The following is a 20748-nucleotide window of genomic DNA, read 5'->3' as shown; positions in this document are numbered from 1 at the left end:
CCTTCCACCTACCACAACCCTAACAACACACCTACCACCACCTAACAACCCACCTACCACCACCCTAACAACCCACCTACCACCACCCTAACAACCCACCTACCACCACCCTACAACCCACCTACCACCACCCTAACAACCCACCTACCACCACCCTAACAACCCACCTACCACCACCCTAACAACCCACCTACCACCACCCTAACAACCCACCTACCACCACCCTAACAACCCACCTACCACCACCCTAACAACCCACCTACCACCACCCTAACAACCCACCTACCACCACCCTAACACACCACCTGCCACTCTACCACCTAACAACCTTCCACCTAACACAACCTTTTTTCCCTTCAGTATAAACCATGGTCTTCTTGGTTTGGTAACCACACTTCTGGAGATGCAGGAAGAAGAAGTAATAGAAGAAGAAGATTCACCAGGAATGAATTCGACACATTAACGGACGTCTCCAGAGCAGATTCAACCATAGCAGATTCCACAGAAGTGTCTACCATATATGATAGATCACCCAAAAGAGGAACAAGAGCAGGAACAGGAACAAATGACTATAATAATAATAGTACACCAGGTCATCATCAAAGAACGAATGTAGGTTACGGTCGGATGTAGAACACACCATTGTATGTAAAACATTGGAATGTTGAATGAGTGTGTGCCCCTCCCTGAAGAGGGGGACTCATAAACAACACCGCTCACACATTTTATATATGCAGTGTAAAAAAAAAAAAAAAAAAGAGACACTTTCTTCTTTTTTCCCTTTCCTTCTTTTTTTATTCCTTCCTTTTTTCCTTCCTACATTTGTATGTTTAAATAACAACTTGAGATAAGGTACTCTTCGAACGGGACGCAGAACAGAAAAAAACGAAAAAGGTGCTGACCTCTTTAAAGAAATATTCATGTATTTTAAAAAAACAAAAAAAAAATATTATGAAATCAAAATTTTGTAACAGAATGAATAAGCATTTTTTTAATTGTTCAATAAAAAAAAAATTTTACCAAACAAGTCAAACTAAAGTGGGGAAGAAATTTTTTTTTTTTTTTCCGGTTTATATTAATTACACATGAACATGTAAACACTTTCATGCATTACAAAAAAAAAGGTAAAAAAGAAAAAAATATTTACTACACTTTAAAACCGGAAACTGAACATTGAACATGTTCCATAGGAACACTTTCCTTAGGAATATTTTCCTCAGGAATATCTTCTGTAAGAATAAAGTCTTCCTCCCTAAACCCGGAATCGGAACTTGGAACCTCTTCCTTTAGAAAATTTTTCTGAGGAACAAAGTCTTCCTCCCTAAACCCGGAATCTGAACCTGAACTTCGAACCTGTTCCTTAGGAACATCAACCATAGAAACTTGTTCCTCAGGAACATTTTTCTCTTTTATGAATTCAGGACGCATGAATTCCCGAACCAAAATTTCAAAGAAGTCTTCCTTCGTCGAATGCAGGTCTTCCCGTTGACATTCGTCTAAGATTTCTAAATGAATATCAATAATGGTGCGACGACCGACACCACGGCGATCGACAAGTTTTTTTGGTTTCTTCGTTTTTGTTGGAACAGATCTTGGTTGTTTGCGTTTCTTTACTAAGGTATATTCCTGTGGATCATCCGGCTCGTCCACATGAGCAAGGACTCTTTCTTGTGAAGTTGGACCAGATACATAATGAGCTCTTCTGTAACGTCTTCTTTTAATGGGTACGGCAAAATACTACAAAAAAGAAAAGAAAAATAATTTTTGGGGTGCGAAATGTTTGTTCACACACAACAATAATTACTACTTCAAACGCAAGTGGGAAATCCTACACATACACACCCTAAAATGCGAAATCCTACACATACACACACTAAAATGAGAAATACTATACATACACATCCCTAAATTGCGAAATCCTACACACACAAACACTCATTTATTCACGTTTGCTTTTTTTTTTTTCTTTTTTTTGTTTTTCTTTCTTTTTTCCTTTTTTCTTCATTTTTTTTTTCTTTTTTTTTTTTTCTGCATTCAAACAATAGGTGTATACCCTTCCTTAAGCAGCGAAATAGCAGGCCACATGGTTGTTCTTATACGCGCAAACGCGGAACCCGGGACCCTAAAATTTTTTTTTTCTTATTTTTTTTTTCCTTTTTCCTTTTTTCTTTTTCCTTTTTTGTTAAAACCTTTTTTTTAAGCTCTTTCTTCTTTTACCTTCCAAAGGAGGTAAATCATGGTGATGATTCCAATGGTGGTAGGAATTGTAGGAAGGTAAGGAAGGAAGGGGTGATGGACCCCTTCCTTCCCTACCTCCCTTACCTTACTAGGGAGCGGAAGTGCTAATCTGCTTTTCCCCTGTCTTGGTCTTGGTGAATGTGATGTTGTATGTGTTTCTACGGTCACTACTACAGAATGTGATCCCGGGGCTGGTGGTACTGAACCGGCACCTGGACCACTACTTTGTTCAACAGTTTTAACTGTCTCGTCACCTGAATTACTGGAAGAACTTCCTGAACTTGAACTTGCACTTGAACTGGAAGATACCGGTGTTTTTGTGTCTGTTCCTGTGCTTGGAGTTCGGGAGGTTAGATCTGCTGCAGCACCTGTAGAAAGAGAATCGGGAGTAAGTTCTGCTTTACCTTCTATTACATTGGTCTCACCTACTTTACTACCTGGTTCACCAACAGGACCAGTAGTCCCAGTGGCTTCATGATCCTCATTAGGAAGAGGAGCAGAGGGTTCTGCTGGTGTCGGATCATCAAGATCACTGAAACATGCTTCAGCTGCACCCAAACCACCATCTACACCTTTATTACCATCACAGTTTGGAGTTGCAGACTTACCTGTCTCTGTTTGATTAGTGTCTTTCGGTTCTTTTGGTTCTGGTTTTTCTGGTATAGGTACTGGTGCCTTAGGTTTCTCATCTTCCTCTTCTTGCGGTTCCTTTTCTCTGCCTGACTCTTTCGCTTCACTTGATATAGACTTCCCCCCTCCTGCCTCCCCTCCACTAACCGTTCCGGGGTGTCCAGGGTTGGGGGGTGATGGTAAGGGTAGAACAACATCATCCCCCGCAGTACTATCGACCCTACCCTGTGGTTGTGCAGCGTCCTGCACTTTCTTAGCTTTTTTTGCAGATTCCCCATACTCCTCCTCTAACTTCTGTTCCAGGTCCTTCATTTTTTCCATAAGTTCATCAGCGTTGTTCACTTTCTTTGCCTCATCCAATGCTTCCTCCATAGCACCCTTCTCCCAAGTTTTAGTATCCTTCCTTATGTCTGGTTCCTTATCTACACCACTTATTCCTAACTTTTCTAAAGTATTTGATCTACTTTCTCCGTCCTCCCTTTTTTCTGGTGGGCAAATTTTCCCTGCCTCCTTTATTCTGTGTAGTGCAGTGTCCATTTTTTCCACTTTTTTTAATGCTCTCCTTTCATCTTTCTCCCGGTGATATTCATTTATCCATTGACCTAATTCTTTCCATATTAATCTTCCACCCATTCTTACACTGCTAATATCGACTTCCTTACAAACCTCATAATGGTCGCCACTTCCAAAAGCCCCTATGTACCCGTCTACAGCTCCACTAACTATTCCTGCTACTTTGTCTAAGGCACAATGTCGTCCTAACATTCTGGTCATAGTTACTTTTCCTATAAGGCACCTAAGATAAGCTTGTATTTCTTTTTCCCCTTCACTTACACTTTTCTCCCACTCTTTTATTTTCCATTGCCACCCTAAGTTCCTCTTCCATTTCGGCTCTAATCCATTTATCCAGAAGTATATTCTCACTAACATTTTGCATAAATTGTACCCTTTACTATGTTCTTTTATTGAGTTACCCTTATCGTCAGGCATACTACAGAGCAAATTTTCTGGCCCCGTACTTTCCTCTATGTTTTCCATCATGTTCCTAAATAATTCCTGCAAATTATTCCATATTTGATCCTACAAAATAAGTGAGCGTAATCATATATGTATATAATTCCCGCGTCCACAACACGGTACACTATGAACCATATTTGAATTACATTGTTCTCTTATATTTCTATGCTATTTTTTCCTTCTATATTTAAAATTTATTACCTCAAAGTTATCCACTTTGCCAATACCGTGTTCTTTTATCCATTGCGCTAATAATTTGCTTATGAAATAAAACTGCCCTGCTGTCATTTTCGGTTGCTTCGTTTCTTGTTGTCCCTCTTTACTGGTTTCTCCTGTATTACTGCCCGGCCCTTTACTTCTATTACATGCATCTTTGGGTACCCTGCTAAGCATTTCCTGTGATATCCCGTTCTCTTCAACTATTTTCTTTGTTATTAGACTGTAGACACCTGTTTTTCCCACAAACACAACTGGAACTGTTCCATAATCACATTTATAACATTGTTCTCCCCCCACTGTTTCTTTGCAAAATTCGTCCCATACATCGAAAGCGAGTTTTATAACTTCCCTGGCCCTACAGTACGTTGTTCCATATGCGATTAACCACACTCTCCTTATAGCACACTCAATGTATTGCGCTATTTTCACATTCCATGGATTACTACTGCTTCCCTCGTTCATCTTCTGTTTTATTTTCCAGAATTCTCCTACAATAAATGCGCACCATTCTTTTTCCTCGTCGGTTGCAGGAGCCCCATTTATTGTCAGCTTCTGGCATGCTGCCTTTCCAATATCTAAATCTTCCTGTTCTACGTCACCATCCATTGCACTGATCCATTTTTCAATCATCTTTAATAATTGTTCCTGCAAATAAGGAGAGTACAGTGTTATATATACAACCCGCAGGAAATATATGTTCCACCATTGTACAGCATAATTATTCTTATATTCATGCTTAAACTATGATTATACATATATTCTTGAATAAAGAAATTTACCTCTCCCTGTGTCCCCTCTAATCCTCCTGCTTTAATCCACCTGTCCTTCAAGTTATCGAATTTTTCCATTGTTCCTTCAATTTATCGAATTTTGCCATTGTTCCTTCAATTTATCGAATTCCACATTCATTTTATTATTCCAACAAGGTTATTCTTCATTCTTATATTCACTTATGCTTATTACATATTTCTTATATTAAATAATTAGTGCTCTCCTTGTACAATAACGCTGTACATAGTTCTTCTCTATTTGATGTATCATATTAGTTTCCTTCCGTCTTAATATAATAGACTGAATTATTACATTACCCCTTTCCTTCATTAATCTTTCTATACATCTATGTTGACAACATTCTATAATATATGAAATACTTCTACCATTATACTCACATGTTATTCTTCGATCTTACATTATTTATACTTCTTAATTTAAGTACTGTAAATTTCTAACGAATCTAAGGGAAAGGGTTCTAAATTAAAACAAATTGATCCATACTTAACAATAAAATATGCATAGGGAATTTTGAAAATGTAACACAATGCCACATTCGATCCTTTCTTTTTTTAAGGTTCTATGCATATATTAATCCTACATCCACCTATCCAATGTTTAATGCATTATTTTTCCAATTTAATTTATGTTCGCATTCATCTGTACAAAATAATATTTTTATGCTTCATAGAAATAAAAAAATTAAAGGAGAAAAATAAAGTGCGCGCACAAAATTGTATCACTCTTTTTTATATTTCTCAAAAAAAAAAAAAAAAAAAAAAAAGAGAAAATTTGTTGTGCACTTATTCTTCGACACGCATCTATATATGCGCTATATGCTTCCTATATCCTGTGTATAGTTTTTTCCCATGATAATTAACTCCTTTCCTTTTTCCTAGATTTTTATTCATATTAAAAGAACCATAGGAATGTTGTAACAGAAAAATACTGTTTAATACGGAATTGTTAGATATGCAGTTTTTTTAAGGAAAGAATTATCATTAATACATTGTCAAAGCATTGTAAGAAGGAAAGATTTTCACGCAACTATAGGGAACACGTGTAGTATTGCAATTAATGCGCAATAAGGGAACAATTTTTTTTGCTCAACTGGAATTTGGATACGCTGTTCGGGATACTCTCTCCTGTATACCTCTCAAAATTTTTTTTTCTTTCCGAACAAATATGAAATATAGTGCGAAAAAAAAAAGGGAAGGAACAAACGGAACATTTCATTTTATTACCTTTTAATACCTATTTACGTATGCTTTGTGCAACTTATTTGTTCGATATAAATTATTTTTCGTGCTAATTCTCCTTCTCTCCCATTCAATTTTTTTTCCTTCTATGTGCATAATTTAAGAAGGAATGGTCAAAATAAATAATTACCGTACATAAGAAGAACTGTCAGCAAATAAAGTTAAAAAAGGAAAAACATTGTTTCTGCAAAAAAAAAAACTCTTAAAGGGAAGATTTGCGAATAACTAAATTCCCACACAATAAAGTTGCTAAAATGAAGAATTATGAGCACAATTTTGCACGCATAAGCACTATACCACAGAATGGTTCACATCTGTTCTGTACTACTTCCAAATGAGAAAAGGGGGGGGAAGTAGGAAATTTATACACTCTCCCTCCCTATACATATTACCTTAACCATGAAGAAAATTTACCTTTTCTTTAGGAAAGGAACTGTTCTCTGTCGAAATTGTCCCCCCAAAGGGGAACCTTTGTCCCCCACAGGGAAGAAGGATGTTGCCCCCCTTTTCCTTACCTCACCCTAACCCTTTCCTTCCTCTTTCCTTTCCTTCCTCTTTCCTTTCCTTCCTTACACCACCTCCTTTCCTTACTTCCCCCTCCTTACCCTTCCTTCAACCCTCCTTGCCTTCCTCTTTCTCACTCTCTCCTTCCTAAAGAAGGTTGTTCTTTCCCTTCCTTCTCATTAGGAAGGATGTTGTTTCTTCCTCCCTTAAGAAGTGTTGTTCCTTCCTTTCCTTCAGGAAGGAAATGTTGTTCCCCTTGGGGGAGGAAGAAAATTTACTATTACCATCACAAAGCGCTAGAACTAACAGTCTACAATGTTCTACTTACCATGGAGAAACATATTGTTTGAACGGAATGTGCACTGCCCTGTCCCATTCAGGACAGGGCATAATGCATTTATTTATAAAACATGATGTCGCAATAATGAAAGATGCATACATCCCCTATATACACACAGTGTGGAGTGTGTGTATATAGAGCAGTTGTAGTAGCTGTGTATATACACTGCACTGTGTATGTGTACCACTTTTTATGTGTATACACATTTTATTAAAAAACTGCTGTTCCATGCTTCCATTCTTCCATGGTTGTAAGTTCAGTTTGGTTAACTACACCATAATGGACACCCACAATAATGGACCTATCATATAATGTCCGTTCCATATAGTGTCCGTTTCACAATGTGATGTGTTCCATATGGGGGAGTGATGAATGCTATGGCAACGCACATAAAAATTTAATACAATAATAAGTAATTTCCTTCCTTCCATTCGTAAAATATGATAACTACTTCATTACACGTGGAATACGATAAAAAAGGGGCGCATGTACATGCATGAATAGGCGTGTGCGGAACGCGGATTATTTACATAGGATGTGTGCATGTATGTACGCAGCATTGTAAAATGTATGTTCATTCATTTATTTATTGTTCCTATAACTGTACCTTACGATGAGTACCTACATAATGGAGCAGTGGAGGTTCATATATGTATGATCATTCCATATATATATGTATGTACATACTGCTGCAATACACATAGAAGGTAAGGGAGCGCAGGAGGGAGGAACCTACACTTCTTCCTTCCATTTAAATTCCTTCCCTCCACTTAACTTCCTTTTAACTTTTTTTTTAACGTTTTTTAAAACTCAAAACCGGGAAGGAAAAAAAAAAAAAAACAAACAAATATATGGATGAATGAGTATATAAAAAATGTATAATATGGATTTTAAAGTAAAAAGGGGGTGGGGTGGGGGAAAAAAGAAGGTCAGTGTCACGGCAGTTTAGGTAGCATATAATGTAATGTATATATGTTGTAGTGAGTCCCTTAAGATATACTTATAGTAGAGGAGGAAAAGAAGAAAAAAATAAAAGGAATACCTTAATGCATAAAAAACATAATCTACATTAAAAAGAAGGGAGAGAAGGAACAGCTTAGGTAATACAATTTATATTTTATATAGAGAAGTTATTTGTAGTGTACTCACCAGAAAGGAAAAGAATAAAAAAAAAAAAAGGAAGGGAATGAAGAGAAAATTATTATTATTGAATGATTATACGAATAAGGGAGTAACTGTACTACAGAGTGTTCTTACAAGAGCGCATATGTACTTTTGTTCTAAGCATAATGCAATTCTCTGTGTTGAATTTTTCGCCTGTATCTTGCTCATAAAATAACGCCACTTCAATGAGTATAAATTGATATACACATTTAAAAAGGGGGGAAGAGTGTACTATGCATATGCATGTACTATACTACAAATATGTGTGATCAATTTTTTAATGGGCAATCTCCCCTTCCTCCAAGCAAAACAACAATAAAACATAAAATAAGCAATGTACCTACATACACACATATATATATATGAAAATTCTTTTTATCCAAAGAGGGGAAGGGGTGCATGCACATTATTATATGTATATGTAGAAGCTAAGGCGTGTAAGTAGTAACATAACGTTCTCAGTAATCGCGCAAAATCGAACCATATGGAGCATGCATAAAGAAGGAACGTGTATAAGAGAAAAAAAAAAAAAAAAAAAATTTTTTGTAATTACATCTCCTCTCTCTTTCTGTTATTCTTATTTACATTTGGGACCCTGTGCTCAGTTGTTCCTACATTTTTGTACCTTAATTATGGGAACAGGATGATTTAATATACATACGTATGTAATGTGTTATTTTGTTACTTTTGGAAGAAATTAATGAATGTGTAGTGTTGTTTTCACAGAGAGAGAATGCAAAATTTTGACACATACTCATATTCATACTCATCCATATTCATATACATAATCATTATGGAACATGTGAAAAATGTTCCCACACACATATATATTACAAATGTATAAATATATATAGGAGCAACACAACACACATTTTATAACATGAATTTATAATATATATACAAAAGCAACATACACATACATATGAACAATGACAAGCACAATGGAAAGAAGAAGGGGAAGAATATTACAGGTTACCCCTCATTTTTATTTATCATAGATAGGAGTACGTCATTTATATAGTATTCTATGTGCAATATAGGGGGAAATATAAAAGTGTATATAACACTTGAACTATATTTATAGGAGGAAGAGGAGAACGATCCCGTAAATAAACTACCTTCCAGGAAGTTATATAGGGAGTTGGATGAAAGTACAAGTACAACTTTTTGTGAGCTTGCAAATGCAGTAAGGAGTACACTGGGGCCTTTTAATAGTATAGGGGGAGAATATAAGAACGGTATTTTGCGCGCCTGTTGTGCCACATCAGAAATGGGTACGGGGAGTACAACGAAGAGTGAACGTTACAACTTCCTGTACTATTGGTTAGGTGATAAAATATGGGACAAACTGCAGGAAGGTAGCAATAGGGAAACAGACTTCACAGGCATAATGTTCTCAATATGCGAAGACATAAAGAGTACATGTGGAAATCCAGGATATCAGATTCTTTGTGGAAGTGTTAACAGAAACATATTCAATGAGGGAAAAATAATATATGATTATGTTAAGGATTATACAGCTCTACAAGGTTATGTAAGTACTGGGGCAAATTCCTGTGGTACACCTTATGAACAAAATATAGTTAAAATTAAGGCAGCATGTGCAACTGTAAATGGGAGATGTCCCCGTATGCCCACAAATAGGGACCCATATTGCGCCTGGTTTAGGGAGAATGAGGACAAATGCAGTGACGAAGAATTAGGGAAATTACCGTGCTCCACTCCAAAGAAACCTTCTGCTGGAGATGACTTCGACTTAGGTGACGCCGTCGTAGATGGTAAGTGACAAATGGAGGTGTGTTTGACCAGAGGGGTAGATTGTGTTATATTGTTCTATGGTATGGTGGTAGGTGGGTTGTTAGGGTGGTGGTAGGTGGGTTGTTCGGGGGGGTAGAATGGAAGGAAAATTGTTAAGTGGAAGGATGGTTGTTAGGTGGAAGGATGGTTGTTAGGTGGTAGGTGTGTTGTTCGGGGTCGTAGGTGGTAGGAAGGTTCTTAGGGGTGGAATGTGGTTGATGATAGGTGGGTTGTTAGGGGTGGTTGGTGGTAGGTGGAAGGGAGAAAGGTTGTTAGGGGTGGTAGATCGGTGGTGGAAGGAAAGTTGTTAGGTGGTAGGGTGATAGGTCCGTTGTTAGGGTGGTAGTAGGCGGAAGGAAGGTTCTGTTAGGGGTGTTAGAATGAAGGTTCTTAGGTGGTAGATTGAAGGAAGATTGTTAGATGGTGGTAGGTGGGTTGTTAGGGTGATGGTAGGTGGGTTCTTAGCTGGTGGAAGAAAGGTTGTTAGGGGTGGTAGGTGGAAGGAAGGTTGTTAGGGATGGTTGGGCGGAAGGGAAGGTTTTTAAGTGGTAGTTGGTTAGTGGTAGGTGGGTTTTTAGGCGTGTTAGGGTGGAAGAAAGGAAGGTTCTTAGGGGTGATAAGTGTATATTCCCCCTTGGGGGAAAGTACACCCGAAGGGTGTAATTAAAAAAAAAAAAAAAAAAGAAAAGAAATATTAGTTTGAAATAACCTTTCGTATTTTTCTTTCTCTTTAGGTGGAAGTGACTGTTCACCATCACCAGAATCCTGTGTTTCAAAACCCAAACCAAATCCTAATCCAAATCAAGCTGGTAGTAGTGGTTCTTTTTCCGATGCCGATTTAGCAGATGGTGTCTCTGGTGGGGAGGGCAAAGGAGGGAGTGACGGTGGTGGTAGTCACAGAAAAGAAGGGGAAGAGGGTCCTGCTAGCAGCAACGTCACATCCATTGCAATTCCTTCTGCATTAACTGCAGTAGGACTTCCTGCCTTGGCATACATTTTTTACAAGTACAAACCTTTCTTCTTGAGGAAGCATAACCATTCTGGAAGAAATAGAAGATCCATTAGGAAGGAATTTAATGAGTTTGATGATGACGACGACGACGGTTCTTCTACAGAAGGTGCCTCAACAATTGCTTCATCAGAATATTCCATCCCATATATTTCATCGTCTACATAAAGAAGGAAGGTTGTTAATGGTGGAAGGGAATGTTGTTAGCTGGTAGGATGAAAGGAAGGTTGTTAGGTGTTTGGTGGGTGGTAGGTGGTTAGGGTGGTAGGAATGTTGTTATGGTGGTGGAAGGAAGGTTGTTAGGTGGTGAAAGGAAGGAAAGGAAGGGTATTAGAAGGAAGTGAAGGGAAAGGTGTGGAAGGAGTGTTTGTTAGAAGGAGTGGGGGTGAGTGTGAGAGCTTACTGTAAAGGATGTTATATGAAGGGGGTGTGAGGGAGTAAGTGTGGGCGCCAGTGTGGAGTGGTGAATGACGGCGTATTAGGGGTGAAGGAAAGACGAGGGGGCATTAGAATTAGGAGGGTGTTAGAGTGAAGGTTCAGGGTGTGAAAGTAGAGTGTAAGTGTATTAGAATGAAGGGTTAAGGTTGTGAGAGTAGGGGATTGAGTGTGGAAGAAAGAGTATGAATAGGAGGGGGATGTAGGAAAGGGATTGAAGGAATGAGAATGAAGGGACGAGAGTGAAGGAAGGGGAGTGAAAGAATAAGGAATGAAAGAAGGAAGGAAAGGAGGAGTGAAGGAAAAAGAAGTTATGGGAAGTGAAGGAAGTAAAAGGAGTGATGGAAATGAAGTGTAAGATTTAGGATTAGGGCTGTTAGTGTGTGGGGTGGTGAGTGTTATTGTGGAGAGAAGTGTGTTAAGGTGTGGATGTCAGTGTGGAGTGTTGAATGTGGTAGGTGTTAGGGGTGGTTTGTGGAAGGAAAATTGTTTAAGGGTGGTAGGTGGAAGGAAGAGTATGAATGGAATAAGGAAAGAATGAATAAGAAGGAAAGGAAAGAAAAGGAAGTGAAGGAAGTGAAAGATAGAGAGTGAAGGAAAGGGAGTAAAGGAAAGCAGGAGTGAAGGAAAGGGCGTGAAGGAAAGGGAGTGAAGGAAAGGGAGTGAAGGAAGGAGAATGAGGGGAAAGGTGTGAGGGATGTGATGTAAAGGAGGTGTGAGGAAGGTGGTGAGTGTGGGGGAATGAGTGTGTGAGAGTGTGTAAGGGGGTGAGTGTTGAGAGAGGGGGTGTTACATTTTTTTTTTTTCTCTTAAAAGAATTTTGACAGCTGTAAATGTTAATTTTTGAAATAATGTAATTATGTAATTAAAATATACTTTTTTTTAATTGAGATATATTCCATTTTATATATTTTATATTGTACGTTATAATAAAATTCTTTCTTCATTTTAAATTAGATTTACACATCTTTAAAATGAAAAAACAGCATTATATATCGCAAGTCACACGCAAACTACTTTATTAATGTTTACGAATAATATAAAAGGAAGAAATAATCTTAGAATCTATTAATATAAATAAAGGAAGAAAAGGAAATATTTCATTTTTTTACCTTAAAAAAAAAGAACATACACTCACTTTTAGTCTACTATTTATTTTTAAAAAAAAAGAAGCAAAAAAAGCACAATGATTTTCTCCGCAAAATACTTCCTATTCATCTTTGTACTTTACTCCTCGTGGGCGCAATATCCACGTCATGTAAGAGATAGTAGCAACTGTTACACCTTCTAAAAATTTTGCGCATAATAATTATTATAATAAATTTTTACGCTTTTTTCGCTAAAAAATTGAAAAAAAAAGGAGAAAAAAAAAAAAAATTTTCCACCACCATAACAATTGTCCCTCCTACCAACCACCCCTAACAACTCTTCTCTTTCTTTCTCTTTTTTTTTTTTTAGGTCCTAGTGCACGCAACCCCCTCATGGGGAAAAACCACGTCATCAACATGGAGCGCAAAATGGGGAAGTACCAAGTCATCATCATGGAATAAAGGGCGAGGAAGTGGATGTTTATATGATTTATATGATTTGCCAGATGGAAGCACCATAACCACCGTAGGATCATCATTATCTACAAGTGGAAGTAGTGTAAAAACAAAACAGTGGGAGAATAAAGACCCTTGTGGTCGCAGTACAAGTTCCTCCAGGAACAACACAAATGAACGACCACCATCAAAAAATAAGGACCCATTCGGTAGCCATCGATACAAAAAATCCAATTCTAAAGAATCCCTTCTTAAAGAATATACACCACCCACAGGAATTCACCTTCCTGAAGAAAATTCACCACCCAAAGATTTACTCCCTGAAGATTCACCACCTAACAACCCACCTACCACCCCAAACGACCTTCCTGAAGAGTCACCATCTGAAGGTGATTTACAACAATCAACACCTAAAGATTTACCATCTAACAACCCACCTGAAGATTCACCCCCTGAAGAATTACCACCCAAAGAAAATTCACCACCCACAGGAATTCATCTTCCTGAAGAATCACCACCTAAAGATTCACCACCTAACAACCTTCTTTCCACCACCCCTAACAACCCACCTGAAGATTCACCAGCTGAAGGTGAATTAAATAATTCACCACCCAAAGGAATTCACCTTCCTGAAGAATCACCACCTGACAACCTTCCCACCACCCCTAACAACCCACCTGAAGAATCACGCCCTGAAGAGTCAAACTCTGAAGATGAATTAAAACAATTACCACCTGAGGTGGAATTAACAAAATCAAAGTATGAAGCAAACCATCAAGAAATGAATGAAGAAAAGAATGAAACATCATGTTCGAAGAAAAAAAGTTGGCGTGACCGATTTTTGTGTAGATTATTTCGTGGAAAGGTCAAGACCCATGAATGGATGGCCTTCCTATTAATTATGATCATTCTTCTTATGTGGATTCATATTCCTATAAACTCGGCTCTCGATTTGTTTAAAAATTCGGACGCGCCTGGTACGATCTCAACTACCGGCATACCTATCTACACAATATTTGTAGTAATCGGGTTCCTAATCTTCTTCCTACTGTTAATATTTTTGTTTTCGAAGGAAGGAAAAAATTTGTGCAAGAGAATATTAGGGTGCAGGACTCCTAAAGAACAGGTTGCTCTACTTAAAGAGATATCTGAAAAAATTGAATGATCGGAAGGGTTGGAACGAAGGTTGTTAGGGTGGTGGTTGGTGGAAGGAAGGAACGTAAGGCCCCTTCTTTATATTAGTATGTATATAGCGCCATTGTTGCTCCTATTCTGTGCTATGCTATGTTATACCCTTATGCAATAATTCTGCATAGTTCGAAAAATTAAGATTGTCATATTTCTATGTACGATATGTATAATATGTGTGTATGTGTAGTTCCGCCTGTTTATATTGTTATGTTGTTATGTATAATTTTTTAATTCCACCTTAAAAAGGAATAGCATTATTTTTTTTTTTTTTTCCTTAATATATACACAAATGCTTTGTTTATATATATTTCACTGTCTGTTTATATAATTAATTATTTATTAGCATTATAAAGAAGGAAAGAGAACTCACATTATAGAATGGAAGAAAGGCGGGTACGTACGCCCTTCTATTATATATATATATATATATGATATATGTGTATATATATGTGCATATTTATGTAATCCATAAAGACGCCCCCCCTTTGGACTTCCTTTTTTTTTTTTTTTTTTGAAGCATTCTACATGTGCATTACATATTATATATATTTGTATAGTAATTAACGTATGTATCGAGTATGCTTAATGTCTATTGAACAGTATGTAAGAAACTTTTCCACTTTTTTTTTTTTTCCTTCCATTCAAAAGGCACCTATTTCTCATCTATGAGTTGTAGTAGTAGTAGTGGTGTATGGGATGGAATATTCGGATGAATTTATTGTTGTTGAGGTGTATTCGGCTTCTGAGAGTCCATCAAAATGGCGCTGCATAGTAGATCCTTTTTTTCTTCTATTGTTGCTTCTTCCTCCATTTGTAGAAGAATGGTTACCAAACCAAGAAGAAGGTAGAAGATTATACTAAGAAAATTTTTTAAAGAGGGGAGGTAGGGTAAAAATGTGTGTTATATATACACATGTGGAAGTATATATACATATATAAGTACACATATATATGCGTGTACATATATATTTATATGTATATATATGTATCTGTATTCATATGTATATAGCTCTATTATAATAGTAATTGTATGTCCTATTACTTACTTTATATAAAAGGGCAGTGACCAATGGAAGACCGACTAGTGTGCCAACAGCAGAAGTGACCACACCAGGTACGATACTACTACCACTATCATTACCCTCCTGTAGTGGTGATGCAGCAAGTTCTGAAGGTTTTGAAGAAACTGTGCCAAACAGAAATTGAGATTTGCCTCATCTTCTCCATTTGACGGAAGTTCCTCTCCTCCGGATGTTGCCTTTTCTTTCAGTTATGATGGTGGTGGGATAGTACCACCACCACTATCACCACTAACACCATTGACATTATGTTTGAAGTTGTCCCAAAATTTTTTAAAGTAATCATCTAGATTAGATGACCCACGTGCTTTTAATTGTCCATAAGCATGATTAGCTCCACCACGTCCATCAGCTCCAACTAGATAGTTCTTATAGTTCTGAAAACACGAGGACTCACAGGATCCGCAATTCTTTAGTTCATTCCATATAGTTCGGTAGTCGTAATAATAATCAAATAACTGTTTCTTCTGGGGGAAAAAATCTGTGTTAATTTTTCTGTTTACAGCACTGTTTGTACACAGTTCCTTGAATCCTTCGAATGTACTGAAGATTTTTTGTATAACTTCCTTAAGTTTAGCATTTCCTCCTTCCAATTTGTTATGTAACATATCCCCTAACCAGAAATAAAGGAAGTCACAAATTACGGTGCACGATTGTTTCTTCGCGCTTAGTGCAGATATGTTGCACCGAGCTTGCGTAATTTTCTTGAGACATTCTGCGCCACCATCGGAAGGGTCTTTTAATTTACCTTTCAAAATATTCCATATTTCTGTTTCCCAGGAACTCAATTTCGGACATGTATTTTGGTCATTTTCTTTGAATTTGTTATATATTTTTTGTGAAGGTAAATCTTCCACTTTGCATTGCTGTTCCGGATCCTCCTATGAATGTGGAATTGACCAAAAAGGGTGGGGGGGTGTATGTATACTCTTATTTCTTTTATTTATTACATTATACATAGAGAATATTATATTCACCACATGAATATACACCTTACTTCATGTAATAAATGAAGTCGGTATTACATGCGTCACCATTGTTTATGTTTATGTGGACATATTTTTTACCCAAATAAATTTATACTAAGAATGTGTTGTTCATATTTCCGTAATGAACACATGTATGAGAATTTTGTACATATTATAGGATGATTATGAACACCATAAAATTTGCACTTTTCTTCCATTAATGATGATGCACATATATTTGCTTAATTTCTGCATAGCGGTAACACATACATGTACATGTATGTCGAAATCATTATATGTGTATACTTAAAGTAGCTACATGAATAGTTAAGACGGAAAAAAAAAAAAAGCAAATAGGAAGAGCGCAAAGGGACCATTTCCCTTTATGTTCATTATACTATTGAATTGTATTTTACTCTTCATTACATTGTATTATTATTTATATCATGTGTTCCTTTTCAGCTACTCCTTCACATATATAATAATACGATTTTTCCCTTTTAAATAAAAAATTGAGCATGCATTATTCATTTTATGTTTTATTGTTATTACTTAAAGAAGGGTTATTAAGGGTTCCTAGCATATATTGTGTACTCCATATACAATGCATTCCTCCCTCCCTTCAGCAATGTGTACTTGCATTATTCAATATTTATTGAAAAGTAGCTCAACTTATTGGATCAGAATTAACTACATATATAAGAAAGAAGAAGAGGAGGAAGGAGGAAGGAAGGAACTGTGCATGGAATTATACTTATATATATATGTGGAAGCAGGGGAAAATATTCATGAATGTTTATATACATTTGCTATAATAATAGTGCTGTGCTCCTTTTCTTCCCCATATGGTGCGCATACACACCGTCCTTCTTCTTTTTCCTTTTTATATGATAATTTTTTCTTCCCCTAAAACAAAAAATTTTTAATTTTTTCATTCGGATTCGAAAAAAATATATTCTATAATACGTGTGGACGTTTAGCACATCACTTTCCCCTTTCTTCCTTCTCTTTTTTCTCTTCCTTTCCTTTCCTTCTTTTTTGCATTTGTTGAATTTGTAATTATGTCCTTATATTTATGGCTGTTTCTTCATCTATTTCCTCCTTTTTCTTTTTTTAACTTCCCCTTCTTCATATTCTTCCTTTCTTTTATTAAATTTTCCTTTATCTTTTTCCATCTGAATATATTTATGTGGACATATGTGTGTGTAAAGAATTTTTACATGTCCACATTTGTGTAATTTCCTCTCTGTGTTGGGACACTTAGTAGTGTAAGTTATTATAATTAACACTGGGGAAAAAACATTTTATCTAGGGATGATAACCTACATTACCTAGGATGATAACCTACATTCCTGCGTTGCCTTTGCTGTTGTTGTCGCTGTCTTGCATTATTCGTTGTTCTTCCTGTACTTGTAGACTGCACATCAAATTCTGATGCTGTGGAATAGTCTGTTGTGGAATAATTTGTTGTGGAGTCACCTATTGTTGTTGAATCATCAAGGTGGTGACGTCCAGCGAATGATCTTCTTCCTCTGTTACTTCTGCTCCTACTGTTGGTGTTGCTGCTGCCTCGAAAGTAGTTACTTATCCAAGAAGGTAAAAGATTATACTAAAAATTGTTAAAGGGAAAAGAAGAGGGTGAACATGTATCATATATATACATGTTTGTATGTATATATATATACATATATATGTATATATGTATATGTGTGTGTGCATGTGTGTATGTGCATATTTCAAATAGATAGTGGTAATTATAATTGTAATGGTAATTATAATTGTAATGGTAATTGTAACCTTATACAGAAGGAGGGAAATGAGTCCAAGTCCTATTGTAGTGGTTGTACCAAATATAGCAGGTACGGTGCCTGTAGGGGTGTTGGTAGAGGAGGTTGGATTAGTGGGATGTTGTGATTGTTCCACCGTATGTGCGGGTTCACCTCGTACTACGAGAAATTTCTTTCCCTCAGCTTGGAGGTGCCTCTCGGCTGGTTTATCCTCTGGTCTAGTGTCTGTGTTACATCCCTTCTTTAATAGTTCTTCATATTTGGTGTCCGTGAACATTTTTCCGAAGTCTGTACAATAGTCCTTGCTACATCCATCATCGGTGCATTCTGTTTCCATGGCTTGGTAAGCTTTATAAATGTTATCCAAATAATTGTGTACTTCCTGATCACAGTAGTTCTTACTAAGATCTAGGTGCCCCCTTATATTTCCATAGTCCGTGTAGTACTCATATAAGGTTTTCATATGGCCAAAAATAGTTTGATCAATGTCAGGGTATATGATTCCACACTTCCCCCCTTTAGGGGGATTGGTTAATTCTTCGTAAATGGTCCTCATGATTTCTTCCCATGATTTACTTCTATTATCGGCAGTTATTTTACTCCCTATCCAATAATATAAGTAATTGCAAATTGGACTATACAACTGATCCACCTTATTGTCCATTACTGCATAACACCAGGCTTCCGTCATATTGTCCTTATATCCCATGGGACTCAGTTTATTATATACCTCATTCTTCTTTTTTTCCGCATTCTCATTCATGTATAATTTCCAGCAGGCATCTGTTTCTATATTAAATTTATTATAATACTCTCTCCTTGAAGTTAAGGAATCGTTCAAGTCGTTTCTCTACAAATATAATTAATAGGAGTACATGTATTCCCCCGTGTTTTTCGTCCTTACGTATTATATTGTATACAGAATATTTTAGGAATATTATTTATGCGTACACTTCGAAGCAGAAGTAGCTGACCGTGAGCTTATTTATCGCCATTGTTCTATGTGTACATTCTTCTGTGTATATGTATATACCAATTAAATTTGTGTTATAAAATGTATTCTTCATACATTCACACAAAATAAATATATGTAAGAATTTCTGCTTGTTCTGTAATGATTATGAAATGAATGAACCAGAGTGTGTGTGTACGTACATATGTATCAAATTTTTTTTATTTTCCTTCCAATTAATATACATTCCTTAATTCTTTAAGGGTGACGTTAATGTATTGTATATATATGGGTGTATTAAATTATTATATACATAGGCACGTAACTTCCCTTGGGGTGAGAATTTCTGCACGAACTCTTAACAGATGTTTTACTGATAGTTTAGAGATCAGTAAATATTGCTCATATGTAGTGTACAGTTCACTCGCATGGTATATTAATATATTTTCCCTTCCTTTCCTTCCTTAGGAAGGTAATGTTCCCTCCTTTCCTTCCTTCCCTTCCCCCCTAGGAAGGTTGTTGTTCCCCTTTCTTTCCCTTCCTTCTTCAGGTAAGGTATTGTTCCCTTCTTTTCCTTCCTTAAACCTTCATTCTTTACACCTGAAACCTTCCTTCCTTATACCTTCCTTCCTTAAACCTTCTTCTTCCTTACACTATTCTTCCTTCTTTACAGTTTCAACCTTCCTTCCTTATATTCTTAAATCTACCTTCTTCTTTTCTTCTTCCTTAAACATTCCTTCTTTACACCTTTTCTTCTTCTTTTTTTCTTGCTTAACCTTCTTTTTCTTACCTAAACCTTTTTTTTTTTTTTTTTTCCTTTTTTTTTATACACCCTTCGGATGTACCCTTCCCTAAGGGAAGGGACCTTCTTTCCTTCAACCCTAACAACATCATTCTAACATCGCTAAAATCCTGCACTCTAATACCCTTACACCCCTTCATTCTACCACCCTCAACAAACTAACACCCCTTCATTCTACCATCCTCAACAAACTAACACCCCTTCCTTCCAGCCCTAAGAACCTTACTCCTATCCCTAAGAACTGCACCCTCCTGCACACATTCTTCCCTTCCTTTTTTTCTTCTTTTCTTTCTTTCCTTCTTTTTTTTTTTTTATTTTTTTTTCTTCATTTTTGATTTTCTTTCTTCCTCTATACCCTTCTACCCAAAACTGCACCATCCCGAACACTTCTTTAAACACCTTCCCTCTAAGTGCACCATCTTGCACACATACTCCCTTCCACCCTTAACACCCAAATCTACATCCCTCTGCACACCTTCCTCCCTTCCTTCAAATTTGTTTGTTTTTTTTCTTTTTTTTTCTCCTTAAAGGAAGTGACTTTCCACCTACCACTCCTAACAACCCACCTACCATCTAACAACCCACCTACCACCCCTAACACCACCTTCTTTCCATTCTAACACTCACCTAACAGCCCTCCATTCCTTAGGAAGTACCTTCCTTCCACCACCACTAACAACCTTCTTTGCTGACACCCCTTAACAATCTTCCTTCCACTCCTTCCCTTTAGTATAAACCATGGTCTTCTTGCTTTGGAAACCACTCAAGTGGAAAAAGAAAGAGAAGTTCAAGGCAAGAAGAATTTGACGAATTAACAGAAACTTCCACAGTAGGCTACACGGACAGTTCGGAAACAAGTTCCATACTTGATTCCATTGCAGTAAGTTCCACTGCATACAGGAGACCGTCTACACTAGGACAATCTACCAGGAATGGAAGAACAGGCACAGGAACAAATAATAATAGTACACTAGGTCATCGACAAAATATAGGTTATGGTCGCATGTAAGACCGTCGCTATGTAACAAATTGGAATGTTGAA

At 36.9% G+C, this 20748-nt stretch overlaps 3 protein-coding genes across 3 annotated transcripts; 1 reads left to right on the top strand and 2 right to left on the bottom strand.

Moving 5' to 3' along the window:
• Positions 1-1146: 1146 nt before the first annotated feature.
• On the bottom strand, positions 1147-3909 carry PCOAH_00035630 (SICA antigen; the record flags this gene model as incomplete). The annotated part of the gene is made up of 3 exons (XM_020060354.1): positions 1147-1737; positions 2323-2606; positions 2643-3909. The coding sequence occupies 3 exons, from the start codon at positions 3907-3909 to the stop codon at positions 1147-1149; spliced, it is 2142 nt and encodes a 713-aa protein (XP_019916048.1).
• Positions 3910-9083: 5174 nt separating this feature from the next.
• On the top strand, positions 9084-11056 carry PCOAH_00035620 (Uncharacterized protein; the record flags this gene model as incomplete). The annotated part of the gene is made up of 3 exons (XM_020060353.1): positions 9084-9113; positions 9227-9920; positions 10674-11056. Coding segments are annotated over 3 exons (1107 nt in total), but the record flags the coding sequence as incomplete, so codon positions are not given.
• Positions 11057-17252: 6196 nt separating this feature from the next.
• PCOAH_00035610 (KIR-like CYIR protein) lies at positions 17253-18715 on the bottom strand (the record flags this gene model as incomplete). The annotated part of the gene is made up of 4 exons (XM_020060352.1): positions 17253-17340; positions 17497-17774; positions 17963-18033; positions 18106-18715. The coding sequence occupies 4 exons, from the start codon at positions 18713-18715 to the stop codon at positions 17253-17255; spliced, it is 1047 nt and encodes a 348-aa protein (XP_019915562.1).
• Between the last annotated feature and the right edge of the window lie 2033 nt (positions 18716-20748).

This window comes from Plasmodium coatneyi, chromosome 11, assembly GCF_001680005.1.
Source record: "Plasmodium coatneyi strain Hackeri chromosome 11, complete sequence".
In the NCBI taxonomy this organism is placed as follows: Eukaryota; Apicomplexa; class Aconoidasida; order Haemosporida; family Plasmodiidae; genus Plasmodium; species Plasmodium coatneyi.
The sequence above is the reverse complement of the archived record's forward strand: the minus strand, read 5'-3'. Positions and strand labels throughout refer to the sequence as shown.